General features: G+C 38.6%; 1 protein-coding gene across 1 annotated transcript; it reads left to right on the forward strand.

Moving 5' to 3' along the window:
* The first annotated feature begins 843 nt into the window (after positions 1 to 843).
* Positions 844 to 21,424, forward strand: LOC146467668 (protein CIP2A-like). The gene is made up of 23 exons (XM_085125170.1): positions 844 to 1,069; positions 1,958 to 2,117; positions 2,516 to 2,628; positions 3,996 to 4,090; positions 4,676 to 4,772; positions 5,217 to 5,339; positions 5,845 to 5,990; positions 8,588 to 8,663; positions 9,209 to 9,415; positions 10,685 to 10,841; positions 12,205 to 12,337; positions 13,072 to 13,147; positions 13,449 to 13,591; positions 14,196 to 14,451; positions 14,995 to 15,060; positions 15,160 to 15,270; positions 15,375 to 15,437; positions 16,089 to 16,130; positions 17,175 to 17,266; positions 17,883 to 17,996; positions 18,075 to 18,157; positions 18,516 to 18,655; positions 19,514 to 21,424. Exons 1-23 carry the CDS (start codon positions 962 to 964, stop codon positions 19,685 to 19,687), a joined length of 2,775 nt encoding a protein of 924 aa, XP_084981296.1. The 5' UTR covers positions 844 to 961; the 3' UTR covers positions 19,688 to 21,424.
* Positions 21,425 to 21,498: the final 74 nt, after the last annotated feature.

Consider the following 21,498-nt stretch of genomic DNA (forward strand, 5'->3'; position numbering starts at 1 on the left):
GTAGGGGTGTGCGGCCCGCTTCCCAAAACCCTTACCCTATTTATGACCATAATCTGCGATTTTCCCTACCCTATTTATGACCTGAAGTAGCTTCTTCTAAAAAAAAAAAAAAAACCCAGGACTAGAGTGTAAAAATCTATACCCTATTTATTACCAAAATGGCTAAAATCGACACCCTATTTATGACCAAAACAGCCGAAAAACCATACCCTTTGGCGCCGCACATACCTATACAGCACATATAAGGGAGTACCCCCCCCCCGGGGGTTTGTCCCCGCCGTGAAGAAATTTGAAAGCCACTTGGTTCCGAAAAACTGGCTATTCAGAGTAGGGAGGTCAGCCCGGTGATGGAGGGGTGGGTGGAGGTGGGGGGGGGGGGGGGGGTGAATGAACTCTGTTGGAATTGACTGATGCGTTAATTGCTACCCTTTTAGTTCATAGTCAAGTGTTTGTGAACCTTTAAAATACTAAACATTAAAATTTAATTGCTTGAACCATTTCGTCTGCACTCCTCTTGGACGTAGCCTGCGAACGCAGACGTTTTTTCGGCGGAGAGAATCTTGACAGCCGGAAATAAGTCTGCGTTCGCAGGCTACTTGGACGGAGTGTCCCACGGGATGCACCGGACCAACCCAGTCCAGCGGTGACAATGAGTTTACATTGAAAAGGAAGGCCGGGCAGAAAACGGTAGGTGAAGTTCTAATTCGTTGCTACTGATTTTCCAAGAGAAATGAAAAAACATTGAAATAATTTTGAAATGGTTATCACGTGAACTTCTTTCGCCCGCTTACGGTACAGCGGTTTCCCATAGTAATTGATGCGCTTATCTCGTGCGCGGGAATTTGAAACTAACTGTTCGATTATTTTGCACTGATTTTTCTAAACTTGAAACAAATTCGTCTTTTTTCAGGTGATTTTTCTTTGTTTGTGGATCGTGTTGGCCATTGTGCACCAGTTGGATATGTCACTGGATGTAACAGCTTGCTTGAAAGCGCTTTCGAGCGCCTTTTGCCAGTACAGAAGTCACTCGAATGAGCAAAATGCCAAGGATCTTGAACGACAAATCGATGTAAGTTACTTTGGTTGTTAATTAAGCCTGTAGATTCTTGGTTTCTGATACTGAATTAGTAGAAACACTTGTTAAGAAATCCTTGAACCAAATTTAGTCTCAACGGAACTCGAACAGTCGATCATGATCTGTTCAACGGAGCTATTAATATACGCTTATTACTGTACATATGAACAGCTCAGTTTGTATAATACATGGGCCGGTGTATTTATGAATCTAGCCCATATCATCCATATGATCCATGTAGGCGACAACAATTGTTATGATCTAGCCTGTGAGGTACAGTATAATTTCAAAGAAGAGGTCCCGCACAACGTTAATGACTGCTAGAGATGATAAATGATAAATCAGATGCTAAAGTTCTATTACAATGTACTTGTTCTTGGGTGCATACAAAAAAGAAACATACATTAATATATTAGTGTGTAACTTCAATGCACATACAGCTGAAATCCGGCGAGGCAACAAACTGTTGTTTACAACTGCTTTATGACAGGGAGTTGAGTGGCTAACAGAAGCTTGTGTTCCTGCTTATAGCAGTAGCAAATATACAGTGTGCATGATTGTATTTTTTCAAGAAAGTTATTGTCATCTTTTAAGCTGAGCAAATGTATATAGCCTTCGTGCAGACATCTTCTATTTCATTTCCTTCATATGGAAAGAAAAGTCTTCTTTCTGCATGAAGCAAAGGAAATGGGAGTCATCGGCACACAGGCTAAGCAAAATGTTTTCTCTTTGCAAGTAATCTCCTAATATTTACATGTAAAAGTTGGTTAGAATACATTATACATTGTAGTACTTGTCAACAAGTAATTATGGTTGATGACTGACAAGATAGCTGGGAATATTAATATATCAGATGAGTGTAGACAGTAATTTTTTTTTTAGGTGTTAATTGGTATAACGTCATCAGGGAAACCTTTGCGTGGATTTACACCCAAAGAGCTTCTCCCAGCAGAATGTCTTTCTTCCCTTGTGGGTATGTTGAGCGAGAGTAATGTCAAACCAAGTCTGCATAACAAGGCTATGGTCCTGCTCTTTAATCTTGGTGAGTCATTATTTAATTATTTTACTGTTTTGCATTTGTCACCCTTTCTTTCTTATGGGAGGTTTGCAAAGATTGTCCAGAAAAAGGCTGTTGTTGCTGGCCACCGTGTGATAACTGACTGTCAATAATCTTCAGAGTTGTCTTCAGTTCAGGCTGTAGAAATGCCAGAAACAAAACAACAGACTTTTTCAGGACTACACATGTACTTATTACCCACAACCATATGAACACCTTTAAAAAAGATGTACAATCATGTACATGTACTTAACTAAGACACTCTTGGATTCAAACTATGACAATTGAAAGCAAGTGTGTTCACACAAGCTTGTGTTATGAAACTACATGTATGTAATCTGGATTCATAGTAGAAAATAATGTTTGTGGTTCCACCTTTTCAGCAAATGATCCAGAGACAAGAGAGGTTCTTCACACTACATATCATTTGACATCAACTCTGGCTGCTGTACTTCACAGACACCATCTTGCATCAAATGAAAAAATGATTTTGCAGGTACCTCTCACCATATGTTAGCTTTAGAACAATCTTTGTTACTTATTTATTGGATTTTATACTGTCAAGTCACCAAAAAAAATAAGAGCATTGGCAAAAAAATGTGAAGTCATGCTTCTGTTTTAGTTCAAGACTGCACAATACTAAAACAAGGTCTATCACATGTGACAATCAGATTGTTCCATATATATTTTTCTTTTATTGGCTGACCATTACAGGCATTTTGCTGAGTTTGTTGAGCTGCCATCTTTAGCTTGATCATGAAAACATGGTGAATGGAATCTGGAGACAGTGCAAAACTACAACAATTATGTAATACTTAATAATTATTCAAGATGGCAAAGCAGTGAACTTAGCTGTTGGGTCAGAACGGTTTACTGTCGACTTTGTTTCTTGTTGCTCATTTTCCCTACATGCAGCTTCAGATTAGTCAAGTTGTGGTTAGTTGAATGTGTACATGTACATGTACAATTGTCATACTTGTCTCATGTTTACATTTCTCCTTGAACATTAGAATAAATTACAATTATTGAGTTGCGGTTTGACGGTTTTCGATTTGGGGTAGTCATTGTAGGTGTGGTTTTTGAAATCAGATGTTTGAAGTGAAGGTGGGTGGTTTGTGTACCCGTCTCTGCCATGTTGCTTCCTAATTACAATGTAAAGACAAGAAAATTCACTACACACTGCATCTCTCAACATCTGTCATACAAAATGTAAATGGGAACTGGGAAACCTTGAGGAAAAATCTAACAAACGGAAATTCTTGTGCTGGACTGGCTACCGGATGAGTTTAAAAAAAAACATTTATATCATCGCAAATGGGGGGAATTTACATCTGGTATTTCTTGTTCTTCATGCTGCAACAACTATATATGTAGATTGTTAAGCATCAGACATCAGCCGTCAGGTTTGTTACTAAAGAAATTAATTTTTTTACAATATATCCCGAAGGTAAGAATTTACAACATCCAGTGTACAGAATTAACTGTGCTGTATGCTGCTGAATTATATTGGCCATGTAATCCATCTATGTGGCAATTGAGTACAACGTCTGCTAAACTCAGCTGTAGTCTGTTTCTCTCTTGGAAATCAGTTGTGGCATGAAAACAGCAAATGTTGAGATGATGGGGGTGGTGTGTGAGAAAAGAAACATGCCTATCTTGCCCTAGTCCCTTCTCATTCATACTTGCTGCTATCATGGTCACAGTGAGAAATGTTTTGACGGGTGTTAAAAGTGGAACTGCAAGCACTCTTGTCTCTACCATAATGCACAAAGGGCTATGACAGACAATCTTTAATTAATTTCTCAATTGAATGTTAATGCAATATCTTGTTGTGAAACATATTCTTTTGCTTTCTCTGTTAAGTGTCTTCAACTTCTTGAAAGAGTCACCTATGGCTGTAAGATTACTACACCTAGTGGATACGTGGAGGAGTTAATCAGATATTTGGTTACAAACATGTGAGTACAAGTCGTAAGCTCAGTATTGTGAATTATTACGCGTCAATTGACAATTAATTAAAAGTAACCTTCACTGTCCAGGTGACAGGTTATTTAATAAAGTGTACACCCTCATGTGGACAGTCGCAACATTTCTCATTTAATAAGAGCTGATATACACTTGTAAACATGAATGTAAATACAGCTGTACAAGTAACATTTCTGCTTATTACAATGAAAGTCCAATCTTTTCAGAGAGGCAAATCTCTACGGTTACTTGCATGCATCAGTGACTATGGTGTTACATGTAGGGTGCCCTTCCCAGGATCCAACCCATAGTTGAAGACACTCACACCAAACACGTTTAAACACGTTTAAAAGCTGTTCAGTTAAATACAGTTTAAAATATTGTTTCCTTTATAAAGCTGCTTTTGCATTTTTGTCGACTACAGATTTAGCGCAAATAATACGCATTACTTAAAGTTTACTTGAATCCTATGTCAAAAGCAAGGGTTCAGCTTTGTAAACCTGGTTTAATTAAACATGTTTTGTTGGTGTGAATGGGGCATTTATTTAAAATGAGCTATCTTTCCTTTCCATCCACAGACAGTTACCAGAGTCAGATCTAACCATTCCCTGTCTTGGCCTCTTGACAAACCTGTGTCGACACAACCTACCAATCCAGGCACATGTCAAAGCATTGGTAAGTAACATATATGCATGTATGTAGTACACTGTCTTTAATTATGATGATTATGATACAACTTCCTAGTTAAACTCATTGCCAATATACATGAGCTTGGGAACTGGTGCCTTAAAGGTTGGCAGGGGGCCTGAGGAATTCAGGCCTAGCAGAGAGGTATTCATGGCAATCCTGCAAGTGGGAAGTTGAAACTTCGTATTACATGTAATTAAATGACAGAGAAATTTAATGTGTGAATTGAATGTACCAGGTTTCATACACTGCATATATGTACATTTACCTCTCAGTACTCACTACTGACACATTGCATCACCCACTCTCTCTTAGAGCAAGTCACCCGAGCATGTTTATATAATTACATGCAGATGAACTTTAATTGATACAGTTGTGATCTCTTATAATAAATTATTGTCATATTACTAACTGATCACATTTTTATTGCAGGAGAACATCAAAGCCCTTTATCGGACTCTGATAGCCTTTCTCTCTCACAGTAATCTTACAGTGATAGTTTTTGCTTTGTCCATCTTGACAAGCCTTTCACTTCATGAACAACTTGGGGAGAAGGTACTAAGAGTTATGGTTAATAATAATATAATTATAAAAAAATGGATAGCATTTCAATTTATTTGTATGATGACTTGCCACTGATGTGTACCGTTAAGTAATAACACTGTCTGCTACTTTTATACTTCACAACCTACTGATATTCTCTAAAAGGGTAAACCAACAGCATAGTATGGAGAGCTTACTCCAGTTTTAAAAAAGTTTTAAAGAATTCTTTATTTTGAGTTGAGTTCTTGTGTTTTGCAGACTACAGTATATTTACGTGATTCAGTTGAACCCCATTGTTACATGTATTGGACACTGTTGGTACCTGAAAAAATGCCCTAGGTCAGGATGTTAACACGCTGTCCACATTTAATGGGTTAATATCACTGAGAATGTATGGGCTGAGACAATATTTTTTATTACCTAGTTCTACTGTCCATAATAACAGGGTGTCTGTAAAGTGTGTTTTGAGAGACAATGTTTATTTTACTTTTGCCTATTTCCATTCACCTTTGACCAGCTTTTCAATGCTAAGAACATCCACCAGACCTTTCAACTTGTGTTCACCTTCCTAATCAATGGTGAGGGTCCAATGACAAGACGTTCTTCAGTGGATCTGTTTGTTGACTTACTGGCCAGCCCCAAGATTCAGCAGTCCCTTCTAATGTAAGCTCATCGTTAGTAATGAAATAATTATTATAAGTAAACTGATGTGACATATAACATGCTTTTTTTGTTAAACTATGTGAAACCTCTGTACCTCTGATGTATGTACTTACTCCAGAATGTGTACTTCAAAGTCTAATTAAGGTCATTCCCCTAAAATAGAACCTACACTCAGGTTTTTTCCAAACTTTGCCTATGTGTGGTTCACTTTATTTAAACTGCAAAAATGAAATAAAAAGAGGGGGTCACCATGCTTGTTCCTCAGCAACGAAGCATTGAAGTATAGTAATTTCTGCATGTTTGGACAAAAAGGACTATAATAGAGCATTTGCCAAAAACAGGAATTATTTTCTGAAGAGAACAGTTAACGGCTCATTTCATAGAATTTTTTCCCTGTTCATAAATCATTTTCAATGTGAAATCTGTTTGAAAACTATTCCTAATCAGTACTACTGAGATATTCAACAAAATAATGTAATTCCTTACCTCTGAAGGTAGGCCAAAATGTCCATTGGCTAGATATTAGGCGCAAAATTTGATATTTCTAACACCAGGATTTTCCTTAAATTTTCACGGTAGTTGGCAAACAATATTGTGGTTAGAAATTTGAAAAGAGAAAATAGGTTCACCCGGTTGGTTTTGCAGATAGTTCACAATGCAGTAGTAAATCAAGCTTCAAAACTGGTTTCTCCGCGAAGGGACTGGGGCGAGTCTTATGAAAACACCATAATTTATGCGCAAAATGCAAATTAAGAATTTTGTTGTTAGATGCAAGTCAGATTGAGTGATACTCAGTAGTTAGCTAGAAATGAGCGCAATAAATTTTTATTTTGCCATTGTGCGCAGTAGAGTTGCGCACTGCAAAACAGGGGAGCAAAAATGAGAGTGAATTAAAATACAATGTGAAGTGAATTAGAGACCACATCAGACCAAAAGGAAACTAAAAGTATAACTGTAATGCAGAAAACCGCGATGTATATATGCGTTATTGACCGAGTGTGAGGTCAAGATGGCTGGATATTGGCCAAGTTCTTTTTTTGCGTTTTTGTTGAGGTCCATTAAAACGCAAAAAAAGAGGCCAATATCCAGCCATCTTGACCGAACAAGCTTGGTCAATTAAGGATTTATTATATGGCTTTATCTTCAAGTTAGAACTACAACAACAAAACAAAACAGAACATGAATTCAAACTGTTCTGCTCGGAAAGAAATTCTTCATATCCGGCCGACATAAGATTTATTTTCAGTGCAATTTTTGATTAGCATGTAATCATGGAAAACAAGGAATCCTAAATTATCTTTTGGCTCTAACTTTATAATGGCTTAATAAAGGGAGCAAACAATTATTGTGTACGTCAAAGAACTAGATTTTCGCAAGTGCGGGAAGATTTTAATAGAATCCGGCAAACTCACCATTTCAGCCAATTATGCTGTGGCGTAAATAATAAACAATTTTACACAGTTTTCGGCCTCCAATCAATAATTCTTGAATGAAACAATACCTTTTGAAATTATATGCAAACATAAGCCGAAAAATAGGGCGGGTAAATCAGAAAACTGGGCAAAACTTTGATAAGATTTTGTTGTTTACAAAAAGCAAGACGCGGCTAGATTAAAAATGTGAGCTTCTTCGGCAAACTTGAGAAAAACACTTTTCTGAACTGCTCTAAACACTTAACGCAACTTTTTTATGCAAACAATAAGCCAAAAAATGGGGTGAGTGAATCAGAAAAGTAAGCGAAACTTTGATAAGATTATCATTTTGTTGTTTATAACAAGCAACACGCGGCTAAATTAAAAACATGAGCTTCCTCGGCAAACTTGAGAAAAACACTTTTCTGAACTGCTCTAAACACTTCACGCATTTTTCACTACGCTATGATTTAAATACAGTCATTGCAAACCAAAAGAACTAATCAATTTAGTACTCGACTTGAGACAATAATATTTGCAAAATCAATCTATCAACTCACTGATTCAATTCACATTCATTGTAGCTGAAACAAAATTTTCACTACACCAGGATGATTCTCTTTCCTTTTCTTTAGGTAAATGTTGAGAGTTTACCGAACATTTTAGTGAGCATTTTCTCCCACAACGAGAAAATCGAAGAAAAGATTGCATTGTTCAATGCCAAGCGGACGGGCAAGGGGTAATCCCGAGCGGGCAAGATAGCTGCATCTTGCCCGCTCGGGTAGCCAATCACACAGCACGATTTGACTCATCTTGTCCGCTCGCGGAGCCAGCCATATAATAAATACTGACATTTATTGTATGTAATCAGGAAATCATTCAGTCAGAACAAGTCAAAGAAAATATTGGGGTTTTTGCATACATTTTTTAATTTTGAAAAACGAAGTGTTAAAACCAGTGGGAAAAATTTGGGTCGTTGCTCCATTTGTATCAAATTCAAGCTCATATGCAAAGATTTAGCTACCAGTACTTTTGATAAAGAAAGAAAAACATCTGAAAGGTCAAGATTTTTCGGTCCACTCCCAGTCAAATATAATTGCTTGCGGCAATAGTGGTAGAAAAGCTAAGCATTCCAAGTTTATGATTATATTACACTATTAATTTACTGTTCATTTTTTCTTTCAGACATGAACATTTAGCATTTTATTTGGAACAGATTTTAGCATTACTTCATTTAAATCATGCTGAGGAAGTTGTTAAGGTAACAGAAAACATTACAGGGCTTGGTTATATTTACAGTTACCGCAATATACTTTGTCTAGTTGAATGTGTGAAAATGTTCACTTCTCACATTGTATCTGGAAGAGTAAAGTTAACTTTGCAGAACTTTACCTTTTTTCAGCTTAACTTTATTTTGTTTCTCATTTACTGCATTTTCCCTCAGTCTGGAGTTGTCTTTGAATAGCTTGACCTCCTACACAGATGTTATGAATAGCAGCTGGGTTCAAGACTAACTTTTTAGCTCAGCAGTTTCACTATGGCACCAATGACGTCTTATAAAGGGGCGGGGGGAGAGGCGCGGGGAGAGGGAACTCAGACTTTATTTTACAACAGTAATACAAGCGTAATAATTACAATTGTATTTCTCCTGCACTGGTTAACAAAATGGCTAGTAAAAATGCAAAACCTACTAGCCAAAACTTAATTTTTACTAATCTGTGACTAGTTGGCTGTTACTCTTGAGACCTAAATAGTCTAGACGTGTGATGTCAATCCATTATTGTCTCATCATTAATTATTCACAAGGTGTTTGAACTTCTGCTGATGTTCTGTTCGGTGACTGGCTTGAGAAGTCTTGTGTGTAGAGCTTTATTCACTCCAGCAAACTCCAGACCAAAGGATCCAAATGTCAACAGTGCATTTGATGTCGTCTTGTACTGGGCCAGTCAATCAGTAGACACCCACTCACTAGTGTCCATAAAGGCTCTTGATTTTATCAAGGAGATCTATGAGGTAAAAAACAAATTTCATTGATCAGTGATATTCTGGCTGATCAGAAGTTTTGCAATTTGGAGTTTCTAAAAAAGTTTTAAAGATGTTTTTAAAAGGACATACATCCAGTTTGCAGCTCACAGATACAGTTACTGCTTGGTCCAAATGCATTATTTTAAGGTTGCTTTATACTGTTTCAAAAAGCCTCCTTTACCTCGCTTTTTGCAGTTATCTAAATATTAATGTTTAGTGGTATAATTATACAGTACTGTATATATGTTGTAGGTTAAAATGAATCCAGGTTAAAATGATTTCAACCTAGGTTGATTTGTATTTTCCTTTGTTAAGGTTGAGTAATTTACATCTGGAACAAAGGAAAATACAAATCAACCTAGGTTGAAATCATTTTAACCTGGGATTCATTTTAACCTACAACATATACTGGAGGTCACAATGGAGTTTGTTTTTTAGAATGGAAACATTTTTTTTGTTGTTACACGGTGTACAATGTACATGTCTAAGGTAATAATTTGAAGTACAGGAAAAAGACGAGTGTTACATGGAGGCTGTTGTTGTTTTGAATTCTTCCAAATGTCTGAGAGTGTTTCCTCTTAATAAATGACGGACCATCGTAGCTACATGGTATTTAACCTAACTAAAGCAATTGAGAAAAGAAAGCCTGGAAACAATCCAGCCTTGAACAGAATTTGAAGCCATGACCTCTGCAATACTGGTGTAGTGCTCCACCAACTGGGCTATCCAGGCAACTGGGAGCTGGTCATTTGAGGTAAATTTGCAATATACCCTTAGAGGTAGAGAGATGGAAGTGAAACAATTCAAAATACTTATGTTTGGCTGTGGATAAAAGAATTTTTTTATTAAATGAGCAACCATCACAGGTACTGTCAAACCTGAATTTTTCTGGCTTTCTTTTCACAACTGCTTTATACTAGGTTGCATAACAGGTAACTACAATGTATGATGTTCTCTGTCTAGGTTTTCTTCTGCAGTTCAAATATATGTATTTCATAGATTTCACTTCCAGCGTTTCTACTTGTTTTACAAATTGCATACATACACAAAGTCATGCATTTAATACTCATACCATTTTTTATATCTCCTTTTGGGGGATAAATTCGTGTACGGGCCTTGGAAAATTTGTCCATTTCCACAAAAACAGCCTTGAACAACCAATTTTGTCTCTGGCTTTTTGAACTTTACAGTGTATTTTCAAAAGAACTCTGTCTTTGAATGTTTTCAAACAACTCTTTATTAATTTTGTTATGCCAGGAACTTGTCGATGGTGGTCTTTTGGGTCAGTTATCACCTCGCACATCAGATCTAATTCCTGTACTGACACAGCTACTGATACCACCAACAGAAATTGATGGAACTGTACTCAAACAAAAGTGTGCACAGATCAACAAGGCCTTGGAAGTTCTAAGTGATATCCTTGTTTTCTTTTTAATTATTAAACTTTGTGTGAGACAAAATAAATTTCTCCAGACTTAGTACATATAGGATTGATTTAGCTCAGAATATTGTATGTTATACTGAAACGTTCCTTCTAATTTATCTTAGTATAAATCTACTAGTGTTCTATCAGGAATGCGGTTCTCCGATTGGCTACGCTACTCGCCATCTATTCTGTGATAGATAGGGAGTAGCGGTTTTCAACAAAATCGTGGCCGCCTCGTCGCATTTTCGAAGTGTCTGCGATGAGGAAATAGATAATTTACTTAATGTTTAGTTTTGACCGACTAGTAGATTTATACTAAAACAATATTATTAGATTATTCGCTTTCGATTTCTATGCGTGATGGCTGATTCGGGCTGCACCCTCATCAGCCATCACGCGATAGAAATCTCGAGCTCATAATCTAATTGTTAAATAATGAACATCTTTAAAACGAGACAGACTAAGTGCCCACTATAAAGGAGAGGTGGGTTAACACTCGTTTCCATCTCTCAAACTGAGCTTGGGCATTCACTTAAAATGACAAGAAGGGAAACCTATTTCAAATTTAAGAGGAAAAGAAGGGGAAAAAACCAACAACAGAATAATGTAAGCCTTGAACCCGAGTCATTTGCTTCATTTCTCCCATTAATAACCGTAACACCAACGAGGACTTGCTGATGGGGATTGTAATTTTTTAATGTATTAATATAGAGTTACCAATAATAATAATAATAATAATAATAATAATAATCATAATCATAATCATAATCATAATCATAATAATAATAATAATCATAATCATAATCATCATAATCAAAAGCTAACCGTTTTCTAATCAGTGCTTAACCCTTAATACTGTAGTCGGTGCTAATCCCCAACATGATGTTCCTTTCCTAGCTGGAGCTCAATTCTTTCAGTTCTCAACTTAATAAGTGGGTTCTGTTCCCGTGTGTTTACTATGATGATCAGGAACACAACATTGTGCATGTAAACCTTGTAAGATGTCCAAGGTAAGTTTGAGCTATTGATGGAAAACAAGATACGCACATGTATGGATGCATGTAGGTTGTACATATAGTGTAAACCAAGATACGTCCATCAGCAGAGTATTATATCTTGAGGGCTTTTTTTTCTTGTTTGACACTTTCCTCTCTCAGTCTACTCTCCCTTTTTCTACCCGTCCCTCCCTCCTTCTTTCCCTCCTTCCCTCCCTCCCTCTTCCCTTCATTTACTCCCTCCTGTCTGTCTTTCTTTATTTCTCCATTTCTTCCTTTCTGTGTTCTTTGTTCTTCGTAAAACATCTTTTAGAAAACATAGACTTGGTGTGTAGTTCTTCCTTGACTTTTGTCACTCCTCTGTTTTGGTGATTCGCTGAAGAACATTGTGATGGAGAATTTAAAGCTTGATTACTGGTGGAAACTGTTGGAGTATCAGTACCAACACAACAGTGTGGGAAGAAGAAGTACTATGGCAGTGTCTTGGAGGTAGGGGTATGACTGGGGCATCATACAACGTCTATGGGACCTTGAAAAACCTGTCGTTAACACAAATGTGACCACAGCATTTCTTTTTAACCAAAATTACAAAAACAAAAAAAAACGTGACAATTTTTTTTGTCAGCATCCATTTTTTAAAGCATTTCAATGCGAAAGTGAAATTCCCCCCCCCCCCCCCCCTCCCAGCTCCACTCAAACCTCAGACCACTTGAGTACCACAAGACAATAATTTGATTGACGTTGGCTGCGTAAACTTAATTTTTTTTCATGTAATGTTTTTGGTGCGACCTTGATTGACAAATAAATCATCGATGAAGCAAAAAAATTCCTAAAGATTTGGTTGGACCTGAAAATCTTTGCTAGCCTTGTGTGACTGGGCCCTTACTGCGGCTTTCATTTACACGCTAACTCTGAATTCTTGTGTTTTGAGCTCCCCTCAGTCATCGAAGCGCAAACGTTTTAGAAAACAGTGACCTTTAGATTAACAGATTCTAAAGGTCATGTCTGTGGGTCGTAATTGGCGGATTTCGATCCGTTTTGTCTGTTTTTCTTCTCAAAGGGTGCGTTAGTTGTTTTGATTGTGATAAAAGGAGGTTTTAATCATAATCCTTATTTGGGTTTTGAACTTTGGTTCACTCTCATGTGTAGAATCAGATTCAGAGGGCCACATATCATGCGTACATTGCTGTTGACAGTACTAATAATTTACTTTGTGATTGCAGTTCAGAAGGCGTTAAAGTTGTGCTTCAGATGTTGGACTTGCTGTGTAAACTGAAGAATAATGTAGTAGGGTTAAAGGTATGTGGCTGTGTATGAACGCGAAACTTGCGCGTTGGAGATGTAAAAATGGCCATGAGAGGTTGATTTTGGGGGTGCTCAGTTCTCAGTTAATAGTATTTTATGGTATCAGTTTGATAAAAATTCACGCACAAATTCGCTAAGCTTCGACTCGAGTTCAATCTTAAGCCATGGGTAACCCGGAGCGAGCAGTTTTTGGTTGTTTTGGGTCAAATGGCTACTATTTTGTTGGATGCAAATTTGGCTTTGCTATGCTGTCTCTTTTTCTTTGAAACGTCTGTATTTTCCATTTTGACCTTAGGAGCAGCTTGCATCCGCTTTACAAGACCAGCGGTTGGTCCCATTCCTAGCACGCTCGTTAAGTAGTGAATCACGTGATAGCGTTCAAAAAGCTCTGCGTATCCTGAGTGAAGCCGTCAGCCTTCCCGACTTCCAGGCTATTTGGTGAGCATATACTAAATATGACGAAGGAAAGGTGTCTGACATATAACGTTCTGACTTTCTGAAGATCCAAAGTTGGGTATCTTTCAGAAAGGCAAAGGAGAATAAGAGGAAAATTAGAGAAAAATAAGTGGCATATTTGTTATCTACCCCACTTTCAATGATGCACTCGATGTCATATTATGTGCGTTGATTTGGCGAGGATATAAAAACGAGCGAAGAGTGGCAGTGCTCTCTAAATAACCACTTACTCCGAAAAAAAATGTCTCCAAGTGATTCGCGATTTTTGAAACTATGCAGTTGGATAAAAAAAAAACTCAGACTTTGTTGCTTGTTCTTTGAAGAGTATCTCAGAAACTTTGTTTCGTAGATGACGAATCCAACTACCGCGATACCAATATTTTAACCAATGAGAAGCCAGCGTTTGAGGCGACATTACTGCTTCGTTCTGTCGTTTCAAACGCAATAAAAACGGCCAGTGGACCGCGATGACTTGTTAAAAGTTGCAGGAAACACGATTTCTGATTCGTGATCTGTGAGGAAAAGCACGTGATGCGTGATCTGTCTGGGAAAGAACTGAAATGTTAATGTACCTCGTTGTTTTCAGGCTAGGAGACTTAATCGCAACTAACAATGCAGCTCGCGAGGAAGAAATGGCGCTCCTAAGAAGACCCAATGATACAGAGCTCAGTCCCCCATCATCGCCAAGGCACCAGGTCTCCATGGCAAACAGTCGGAACTCTGCCAGTTTACGTTCAGTAGGCCTGGACCATGTCCCCGTGAAAATAAAAGCTCCTCCCAAGAACTTGCAACACGACGCGAACATCGAGTCTTTGATCGAGAAGATGAAGTCTGGATTAGAGGTTTGCTTCTGTTGGCTACCTTCTTGACAAAGTTCGTTATCCGTGATAAAGATTAGATGGATGTTGTAAAAAATGACATGATATCGTATCAGTTCTCTTGCAGTCAGTCTTCGGCCTTTACCTGCATGACCAAATTTATGAAATGATTGATTTGTCAAATTTTGGTAGGAGAAAAAGGAATCACGGAAAATTTATTTGCGACACATAAAAGGTTATAAATGCACAAGGTGATGTCCGTTTCTCTTCGGTTCTTGATATAGTGCTGAAAGTCAACCTTTGCCTGTTATGTCTTTGAAGCATGCAGAATTTTGAGTTCCTATCAGTCGACCGTGGACGCTTAGACGGTTTTATATCCGAGAAACGAATTTGTTTGGAGGGAGACCTACCGATGTTGTTGTAAGAAACCAACATATGAGAAAATGGCCTCTAATGGACAGGACTTTCAGAAAATGCACTATTATTGGGACACAGAATGTGCTCTCATACGACACGGAATAGCTGAATTGAACTTAGGTGTTGACTTTCGTCTATTTTACGCTGTAGATCAAGCCAGACCCCCACGCTTCTGAAATCATGGATATTTACGAGGCTAAAATGGCGGCTTTGGTGGTAGGTATCTCGTCTTCTCGTTTCTGCTCTTTTTTCCTTCGCTCGTTTCCTATGAAAATTGACTCGGGAAGCTCTAAATGTTGTCGTTCTAATTTTCAGACCAAGGAAAGTCATCTCCAGGATCTACTAGAAGCAAAAGCCCTGGCGCTTTCTCAAGCTGACCGTCTAATCTCCCAGTACAGATGTCGGAGGGCGCAATCGGAGGCCGAGGTATAACGAGATTTTCTCGGAAGTTTTCGGCAGCCGTCGGTATTAAATGCAATTGAAACATGCGTGCGGTTCATTCTTTTGACGTTTGGTTTCGTTTCTTTTAGTGTGCTAAATTGATGCAGCTCTTACAGACGACAGAAAAGAAAGCAGAGAACCAGGCTGAACAGGTTTCTATTAACTTATCTTATTAATAAGACCGATTAAGTTCGGTTTTGGTATTGAGCTTGTAAGGCCATATACGAAAGACCTTACTACATCTACTTTCGCATTCTTTTCTTTTTGAGTTTCCTGTAGGAGGATCTCGAAAGTAAAAATCGTATAAGCCGTATTGTGTAGGATTGCGAGATTACTGGTTACAATTTAATAACAAACAAACATCAGTAAAAAAAAAAATGCCGTAAATGGGGTGAGGGGCTGTAAATAGAGTTGAAGTTCACAAAACACTGCTCTCACCATACGTTAATAAGGGGCAATGGTTATGAGGCCTGACAAACTTCTTTGTTATATTTTTTGGTCAGCATTTTTGGCCTTTACCGTGTACAAACCACAATAGATTTTGAAATGTGTTGGAGCAACTGACTTACAGAAACATTTCAGTTAAGATTTTCAACTGTAGCGTGAACGTTAAAGCAAAGTATTGTGCACGGTAGCGGCCCTTTCTACATAAATTGTAGCACCATTGCTGTCATGGTAAGGTTTCATAACCAGTCTCTCAATTAACTATGCTCTCACAATGTCAATTAATTTGAAAATTGTATTAACCATACCGATATCAGTTACATAGCCATGAGACACTTGTTGGTGTATTTGTTCTACAGATAAACGAACTGCTCCAAGCCCAAAAAGCAGCAACAAAAGAGGTACGGTATGTTTATTTTATTTGTTCGTGTGTCTACAGATGTTATCCTCCGTTATGATCCATCAAATATTTTCGCTCGCGCGCGATTGGTCTAAACGCCTCACGTGACCGAATATACTCCAGCTAAGAGTACCGTAAGAGTGCATCTAGTAGGAACTGGGGGCATTGGACCTCGACAAATTTTGCCTCAAACGATTGGAGCAAGACCTTTCAATCAGACAAAGCCCATCATTAGCTAGTTTTAAAAGAGTGTTAAGAAATGTAAATAGTCTTTAGTCTAATTTTTATATATTCATATATTAGTCTTTATTTTTCTTTTTTTTTTTTTTTTTTTTGTTCTTTTTAATTTTCGAGGACTCTTTTGTAAATCGCTTATTAGTGACATTGATTTCCTCAATAAAGATTACTATTATTATTATAAAACTGGGCAATATCCGATGATATTCCCCAAGTGATATTCCCCAATTTCAAAAACTGCAAGGCGCGTCTTGTTTATAATTAAAATTAAAGTCAAGATAGGGGAACGCTTTGCTTTTGTGACAGAAGGAGAGATAAACCTGCTGGTCGATAAAGCAGTATCAGAAAACAACATACGCTCTAAACGTTTTTGACGGCAAACTGTTCTTAAACGAAATGTTCAAATACTCAAGCAGGGTTTTTTTCATTTGAGGCCGGAGGCCGGACGTTTCGTCCGATCGTTTGCCATTCCACGTCCGGTACTTTAAGATCAAGTTACCAAACATTTTTGAAAATCAAATAAACTCGCAATGATAAGCCAATGAAAATTCTGTTGTTGCCATTCCCCCTCCCCTCCCCCTACCAACTGACCATTTTCATTCAGTAATTTACTTTTTAAAGAGGATTTAAGTGAGCGCCAGCATTGCCTAGGAAACTGTTTCCTTGGTTCCAGAAACGCAGGAAATGGCGTTTCTGAGTATTTTATTTTAGCATATTTTGGCGCCAAATGGAGGCTATTGTTTATTTATCATCTCAATTTTCCAAATTGTTTTCCTTCTATTTTGTTATTCCTACACTACACACGTAGATGGAGGTTATGCTGAGACACAACGAAAACCTCAAGGTTGTTGAAGAGGAGCACGAACAGCTGAAGATTGCATTCGCCGAGCAGTCACAAAGGTCAGTTTCGATGTACTGTGCAGTGTTGAAGGATTGCGTAAAACTAAAGGCGCCTGATTATTCGATCTGATTTGTAACCTCTTTTCCTTTTACTTTGGGTTCGGGATTCATCCGAGGAAAATGTTATTCGGGGTGGTGGGAGGCGGGTAAAAGTTATTTCACCCCCACTTATCCTATTAAAAATGTCCTTCTTTGTCCGAATATGTTGCGAGGAACTGTAACATACCAATCTGGAGGGATTTGGGACGAGGCTACCTAATGGATGACAGGTCGTATTTGCTCACAATTTGTAAACTGCGAGCTTGTTTCGCTCACTTTACTAAGGGGTTGTTCGCAGTCTACAAACTGAGAGCAAATACAACCTGTCATCCATTAATTAAGTAGCCTCGTTCCCAATTCCTCTGAGAGAACTTAGTCCGTCAGCCTGTATGTCACAGTTTCTCGAAACATATTCGGACAAAGAAGGACATTTTTAATAGGGGGAGTGGGGGATTAAAAACTCGCTTCCCACCACCCCGAATAACATTTTTCGCTCGTTTTTCTACCTAAAAGAAATGGAGGACTGCTCGTATTCTACACAGTTTCAGGACTTACGAAGTTTTTTTCCCGTTTGCAGACTGGAAACGAGTCAGCGGAGTCTTATGGCGGCTCAAGACGAGCACAAAGCTCTGTCAGACTTGAATGAGATGCTTAGGCGACACAACGACAACCTGAAGAGCCAACATGACTGGTAATGGATGTTGGCAAGCATATTCAACACTTAATTAACCAGCCGCACTTTTGATGCCATATTTGTTTCCTTCCTTAGCACAACTAAACAACTACAAGAACTCGAAACAGAGAGAAAAAAGGTTGTTCAGCAACTGAAGGAAAAGGACAACAAATACCAAGGTACAGTACTCGAGAGCTGGTGTAGAGATGATTACCGTCTGCGAACGTCGTCATAAGGCGTTCCCACTCGTGCGATCCGTTCAACAACAGGGAAACGAATCACTGACAAATTAGACCTTATTACAAGCGGTATAAAAAGGTGTCAGTCATTTGTAATTGAATTTGTTTAACGACAGGTTAGTTGGCAAGTTGGTAGGTTTTCATCAGTGTTGTTACATTTTGCAAAGAAACTCGAAAAAAGAGACGTTGTCCTAGACTAGACGTTGCTCTGAGCTCCAATTAGTGAGTCAATTTTTCGAATTCAAGCAAGTGTTCAAAAGTAACCATACTACTGTGTTTGGTTTTGCTCTTCTCTCAGAACTTCGTAAAACACTTCAGAAACAAGAGGAGGAAACCAAGCTGCGAGAAAAGAATATCGACGAGCTGCAAAATAAAAACGAATCCCTAAAAAGTGATTTGACAAAAGCAGACAAAGAACGAAAGGAGTTAGCGCATAAGGTTGGTGCTGGTATAGATATCTATAGATTGGAGTCATTGTGGATCAAAGTGACTTATCTAGTGACAAACAGAAGGCTTACCCTCTGCATTTTGTCTTTCATCCCGATAATAACTTGAGGGCTGGCTGAATTATTGGGTCATCCGTGCGAACCCGTGCTTTGTTAGCAGACCCACAATCGGCGAGAAGATGTCGCCAAGACACTTGCGCGAATAACGCATCCTCGGAGACCCAACTCTCTGTACCTGGGTCTCCAGGGAGGCGAAACACACTGCATTCTAACTCAAACTTGATCCAAAAGACACAAGTGTTATCCCATCAATTTATACCCAAAGAGTATAAACGTGTCCTTTTCTGGACCAGGACCCGTATGACTGTCCTTCCAGTCGTTTGTCTTCCACTCTAGTTTACACCGAGCATTCGATTGAATTTAGTTTTGTTTGCAGCATTCCACGAACAGATTACGGCTACCGCTAGTTGAAGTAGTGACCAGTATCTGATATCTCGTCACTACATCACTACTTGATCAAACGCACAAGTCATGCGAATGAAAGAAATGATCACTTCCCTTCACTTGTCCCCTGGCGCCAAGATGGCGCATAGGGCCTCGAAAGAAACGATCAGTGAACATCAGATACCGTGATGTTCAAACAAATTCTCCCAACTAGAGTTCCATTAGAAATCCATGGAGATCAGTGTGGAGAATCTGTATGTAGATATTGGGGCGTAAAGTGTTTTAAACTTCTTCTTGCCGCTCCCCAATATATGAACGCCCTGAACAGGCTAAGGTACGTGCATGCTTAGTTTTCATGTTAAAACGAACAAATAACATTTTTTTTCTCCTTTTCGTGTTGTTGCAGCTCTCGTCGCTAGAGCTCATTTGTCGGCAGAACGAAGATGTGATAAAAAAGCGAGAAGTTGCAATCAAGGAACTGCAGTCTGAACTTGATCGACAGGCACAGATCGCCGCCATGATTCACAATCTGAGTAGTGGAAAAGTACCAATCACCAATTTTGCCGGCAATTCCAGCTGACCCAATAACCACGCCCTGTTTTAATCTTCGTCTTCAGGCTTTCCCCTCCGATTCCAAGGGGGGAGGGGGATTTCGCAGCATTCCGTTTGTCTATAACAATACGTTCACTTCCCTTGACCGATTTTATCCCTTCTAGCCGATCGGTTCCGTATGACCGCGGATGATTGCTGAATCACGTAAATAGGCCTTTTTCCGATTTGCTGTGTACCTCACTGTGAAAGCGAGGCTAAGTGCAAAGCTTTTCATATGAAAATGAGTCTGAATGCAAATGAATGAAAACTAATTTTCATAATAAAAACTTTGCACTTAGCCTAACTTTCATACTGAGGTTCAAAGCAACTCGGAAATGGCGTATTGTGCGATTTTTGGCGTTCGTATGAGAAGTAGTCTTTACGATAGTATAGTTTTTATTGATCGATTGGCGAAGATTGTTGACGATGTCTGACAATAGTTAACACGCGTTTCCATACGATCGCAGAGATTTTGTCCGTGATTCCCAATCGTTGGTGATCATGAAGATTGGTCCCTGGCGTACTTCAGTTCTCATGATGTACGTTGGTAAACCCATCGTGGACGTCTCTGTATTTTGGCCACCGCAGAAGGACCACAGTTGTGGCTGGTCTTAAGCTGGTCTGTTTTTGGGAGAAGTCATTGACTACATTTTTTATATTACAAAGTGTCTTTTTGGTGCTTATTTTTTTAAAATCGATGATTTCCACTTTCGTGCACACGTAGAAGACGATTAAACACGATGATTGCTTTCCTTCCTAAAAATTGTATTTCCAGTGGTAGAGTTTTAAAAACTGATCTGGAATTGCAGTCTTCTTAAGGGCAGCGAAATGGTTGATTAGATAATGGCAACAGTCCCTTTTGAGGGGAACACGCAGCGTGGGAGGGGATCTAGTCTCCTACGTGTATACACACAACCGTTATTTGGGTCACGCAACGCCTCTCTTGCGTGAACCAAATAAGGGCTGCGGAACCAGTAGGAGAATGGATCAGAGGCACGTTGAAGTAATGTCATTTATCCCGTGCAGGCAGCTTCCACGCTTGTCCGTGGTTTGCTTCGTTGTAATTCTTAGTCTGAGAAAAAAAGTATGCGTCGTAGTCTACCGCGGGCGGGGCTTAAACTCTTATGTGAAACATGATATCATCATTTCCTCTTGAGTAAAGCCAGGGCTCGAGACTAACAGTGGCCAACTAGCCACAGACTAGAAAAACTTCAGTTTCGGCTTGTAAGTTTTGCTCTTTCGCTAGCCATTTTGGTTATATTTTTCTACACGGGTAGTAACTGTTACAAAGTACTATACAGCGAGGTCAAACAAAAATGAAAAAAAAAAAAAGGCTTGGATCGAGAGAAGAGAAACTAATTAAAACTAAGACTATTAGCAAATTTCATAGGCTTCCCTGTGTTATTAAAGCAATAAGCTGAAACAACCAGAAAAGGAAACAAATGATTCACTTTTCTGAATTTTCTTGTTACGAATTCAAAGTGACAAATGGCAGAATCTGCTTCTTGCCACATGTGAATGAAAAGTTTGTTTTGTCCAGTAAAATAAAATCAGACCTGTTACTAGCCTGCACTGGGCTAGTGAGCTTAAAAGTTAGTCTTGAGCCCTGAAAGCTAGCTATGTGAAAATTGTACACAACTTGAAGATTGCGAGTATTTACCTTGTAAATAGTTAAATTATTTTTACCGTAACTTGTGAATTTGAAAGAAAAAGATTGGTTACTTGATTCGCAGTCCTACAATCTATAAACAGTCAGACAGCATTTGCCACCTCAGATCACTGAGATCAGTGTACTAATAG

Source organism: Pavona decussata, unplaced genomic scaffold (genome assembly GCF_977016875.1).
Source record: "Pavona decussata unplaced genomic scaffold, jaPavDecu1.1 SCAFFOLD_134, whole genome shotgun sequence".
Taxonomy (NCBI): domain Eukaryota; kingdom Metazoa; phylum Cnidaria; class Anthozoa; order Scleractinia; family Agariciidae; genus Pavona; species Pavona decussata.

Excerpts from the sequence above, each read along its gene's own strand:
- LOC146467668 (XM_085125170.1), top strand. The coding sequence starts at position 962 with ATGTCACTGGATGTAACAGCTTGCTTGAAAGCGCTTTCGAGCGCCTTT. Across the intron at positions 5,991-8,587 it reads ATTCAGCAGTCCCTTCTAAT|ACATGAACATTTAGCATTTT; the intron begins GTAAGCTCATCG and ends TTTTTCTTTCAG. Across the intron at positions 16,131-17,174 it reads AAAAAGCAGCAACAAAAGAG|ATGGAGGTTATGCTGAGACA; the intron begins GTACGGTATGTT and ends CTACACACGTAG.